The sequence below is a fragment of the Palaemon carinicauda genome, chromosome 3 (genome assembly GCF_036898095.1).
Source record: "Palaemon carinicauda isolate YSFRI2023 chromosome 3, ASM3689809v2, whole genome shotgun sequence".
NCBI classification, from domain to species: domain Eukaryota; kingdom Metazoa; phylum Arthropoda; class Malacostraca; order Decapoda; family Palaemonidae; genus Palaemon; species Palaemon carinicauda.
In genome coordinates this window covers 113850812-113855072 of record NC_090727.1, presented here as the reverse complement: position 1 = coordinate 113855072, position 4261 = coordinate 113850812, and the positions used below count along the sequence as shown (strand labels likewise).

The 4261-nt window shown below is 43.5% G+C and overlaps 1 protein-coding gene across 1 annotated transcript in view; it reads left to right on the top strand.

The window, feature by feature from the left end:
* Positions 1-2669, top strand: part of LOC137633528 (adenomatous polyposis coli protein-like) — a 75603-nt gene extending 72934 nt beyond the window's left edge. The window contains exon 6 of the mRNA XM_068365824.1: positions 2512-2669. Coding sequence (XP_068221925.1) covers positions 2512-2669 — 158 coding nt within the window. The remainder of the gene's footprint in view (positions 1-2511) is intronic.
* Positions 2670-4261: the final 1592 nt, after the last annotated feature.

Here is a 4261-nt window from a genome sequence, read left to right as displayed (position 1 = left end):
AGGAGGATCAAAGCCTTAATCCTCAGGCCAGCCAAATGTGTTTGCATAACACGAAGTAAACACCGTCAGTGATGTCCCATTCTCTGAAACCCCTGGAACTGGGTCTCGCTTAAGCACCAAGGTTTTTAAGTGACTGCAAGGAAATCTGACTCTTACGGACCTATATTTGGTGTAGAATTCCGGTGGGTGATCATTTCTTACGAGTCATTAAGACGCAGTACTTGAGACGCCGATGTGAAAGTTTATTGGGAGTTTTATGTTTTGTGGAGGTCTTAGTCATTAGCGTCTTTATTAAATGGGACTTGTTCCCCCTTCCGGGTAAACGTTAGAGAAGAAGAGTCGGGAAACGGTAAAAATTTGTTTCTAGTTGGGTGGGGGCTTTGGTGAATTGTGGGTATCTCAAGATTGGTAAAAAAAATATTCGAATGTTACTATCGAATGTGAAGCTTTTCAACAGTCAGTAATTGCTGTTTTCAGGTTACTTTCTTATATTAGTCTGGAATAATTAAACGTTTTATCATGGAGACATAAATTTCCCATATAAAATGACTAGCTATTACGAAAAATTATTGTTAAAAAGTTACATTTTAGGGGTTTCAATATTGGTTTACCTTTCTTAAAACATAGTACAAGTTTATTAGCCAACTTTTCTTTGTTTATTTCTTTTTTTTAAACTAAGTAATTTATAGAGTGAATCAAAAGCGATATTTTTGTAGAGAAGAGCTCTCTCATAGAAAGTAGTCCATTAAAAAAAAATATTTTTTTTGTAGTTTGTCAACTCGTGAGCATGCATTAATAGCGAGATGGTTAGTGAACAGGATTGATAAAAATACTTGATGTCTTTACTGTAAAGGTTGATTGAGTATCCAAAGAATGTCTAGGTAATGTATCAAGAATGGGGTTATAATTTGCATGTCAGGGATATTAGTTTTTGTTAGCTGCTATCTTTAGTCTTACTCTTGTGTCTTGAAAAATATTAAATTCGTCCGTATAAAGAGAAAGCGACGAAAGGGAAAGGAAATGTTTGTTGTCAGGTTTGATATTAGATAATAATGATGAAGCACAAATAAGACTTCATTCCTTCAAATTAGAAAAAAGGTTAAACGCTGCCACCTGCCTTAGGGAATCATGAACGTCAGAGAGAGAGAGAGAGAGAGAGAGAGAGAGAGAGAGAGAGAGAGACTTTGATCAAAGCTGTCTGCGTTGTTTCAGCTTATAAATGAATTTTTTTCATTTTATAGAGAAACATTGCAGGTGCTCCTTAAGGAACAGAAAAAAATGAACTGCCTCTTGGAGATCCACAGCAGGTGCTGTAATGACAGAGAGAGAGAGAGAGGGGGGGGGGGAGAGAAGAGGTTAGTTAGGGCAAGGGATAATTCTTAGCTGTGTACATGAAATAATTGAGATGCAGATCATCAGATCAAGAAAAATTCAATACCTATCTTACACATTACAGTTAATAGGTTTCGAGAGTGAGAACGATCTTATGTTGGTCGGTCTGTTCATCTTTGAATAATGAAATACAATTAGTGCCCTGTCGTCTTAATAGGTTGGCCAAGGGTCCAGCCACCAGTTGAAATACTACTGTTAGAGGCTCATTTTTTCGTTGCCTACACATACAGTACACCGGATAGTGTGGCCTATTCTTTACACATTCTTCTATTTCCGCATACACTTGGCAACACCAAGAAAACCGAAAAATTCTTCTTCACTCAAAGGGTTAACTACTGCACTTCCTGTTCAGTGGCTATTTTCCACATGGTAATGGTTGATGAGACTATTAAGCTATGGTGAGCAGCTCTTATAGGAGAGAGACAATCCAAAATTAAATAATTGTTCACTAGTTTTAGGTAGTGCCATAGCCTCTTTACTATGGTCCTCCACTGTCTTGCTTAAAGGTGTAATCAGGCACACTATTCTATTTCCTTATTTTTTTTCCTCACTTGGCTATTTTCCCTTTTGGAGCCCTTGGGTTTATAGCAGCCTGTTTTTCCGACTAGGGTGTAGCTAGCTAGTAATAATGATAGCAAATCCTTTTTTGACTGCCTCTCATATTTTAGTTGTTTTGGGGGAATATTTTGCCCTCTCCTATGCTTCCCGATTCTTAGCCATCTTCTTTAAACTTTAAGGTAGGCTGACGCTTGCACGACTTTTGACGACGATTTTGTCGTGACAAGTCGTGCAATTTTGGGGCACGAACTGGGAGGCCCACGCACTGTTCACGACTAGTTCATGCATAGTTCACGATGAGTTCACAACGAGTTCACGAATAGTTCACGAATGCGTGCCCATCAGTGTACACACTGATACTAACTGGCACGACGAGTTCACGCATAGTTTGTGCATAGTTTACGCACTTCCCGCATTGGCACTACAAGTTTGCGCAATTTGGACGGTGACGTGGCAAATTGGGCGCGCCATATAAAAAGGGGGCCTCCCCAACCCCTGGTGATTTTTGGATTGGCTGTGGAAGAGACAACATGCATAATGCCAGAGACACAATCATTGCAGAGAAGAGAAGATGCCTATACCTGGCAGCTGCTCTAGCCATTGTTGAAGAGCAGCTGGGAAAGGCTGGAAGAGGCAGAAGAGCAAGAAATGGCAACCCCACCTCGAAGAAAAACACAAAGGAAAGTGTGGGTCAAGGAATGGTTAACCAGAAGGCATGAGTTTGGACAGTATGACAGTCTACTGACTGAACTCCACAAGGAAGATCAAAGCGGCTACAAAAATTATCCCAGAATCACACCTGACCTGTTCTAAGAGATGGTTGAGTACTTAACCCCCTCGCCTCCAGAAGCAGTCCACCTTCATGAGGGAACTGCTTCAAGTTGGACTCAAGCTGGCTGCCACCCTCCGTTTTTAGCCACTGGAAATTCCTATCCAAGTCTGCAGTACAGCTTCAGGGTAGAAGCAAGCACCATCTGCAAGTTCATACCCGAGGTGTGTAAAGCCATCATCGCGGTCTACAAGGATGAAGTGCTGTGCTGCCCCAAAACTGAAGAGGAGTGGAAGGAAGTTGCTGCCAGGTTCAGCTCCAGATGGAACTACCACAACTGTCTGGGAGCTGTGGACAGCAAGCACATCGCCATGAAGAAGCCACCCAATGCTGGCTCTTACTACTACAACTACAAGGGCTTCCACAGCATTGTACTGATGGCAGTGGCAGATGCTACCTACAAGTTTCCCTATGTGGATGTTGGGGCAGAGGGTGGTGCGTCAGATGTAGGAACATCTAGTACCTGTTCCCTGCATGATGGTGTAGAAGAGAACAGAGCTGGAGTGCCTCAATCAGAACCACTCCCTAATGATGACCAGCCTGTGCCCTATCACTTCATAGGGGATGACGCCTTTGCTCTCCAAACCTGGAAGATGAAACCATTCTCCCATCGGTCACAGATCCTACGAGAATGCATATACAACTATAGGTTGTCTTGTGCCCGACGTGTCGTGGAAAATGCCTTTGGAATTTTGTGTCAAAGGTTCCGCTGCTTTTTGATGACGATGCATCAGCACCCCGACACCATCAACCTGATTACCATGTGTGCCTGTGTCCTGCACAACCTCATCCTCATCAGATACCCACACGCAATTTTAGAAGTGGACCGTGAAGATCCGGACACACATGATCTGATCCCTGGTGGATGGAGGACTGATCGACATCTGCAGGGGCTGCTGCCTTTAACCGACCATCATATCCAGAAGGATGCAAAAGATCAGCGAGACTACCTGTCACATTACTACATGTCCCCTGCTGGTGCTGTCCCTTGGCAAGAAAGAATGGTAGTAGCTCCATGAGCTGCACCTACAGTTGTTCCATTTTTTAGATAAAAGAAACTAAACTCCCCCCCCCAAAAATGAAGGAATAGAAAATAAAAGACATTAAAGAAAGGAAGTCAGAAAATAAAACACTGAAAAGAAATAATAAGAAAAGATGATTCCCCCACACACAGGCCCCCCAAAAAACCACTTTTCCTTTTCTTGTCTTTGGGGTTGGTGGGAGGGGAGTGATTTTCCTTCTTATCTTGGATCCGAACCACTATAGGCAGCGGTGTCAGCTCTTCCAGCAGCCACAGCAACAACCACCCATAACCTGGCCAGCCCCACAGCAGCAGCAACCTTGGCAGCCCCTCAGCAGCAGCAGTTCTGGCATCAACCTCAACCAGCCACCAGGCAGGCACTGCCACAGCAGCAGCAGCAGCCTCAGCAGCAACCTCCAGCCAGTCAGCCATCACCTCTAACCTGGATGCCGCCCCAGTCA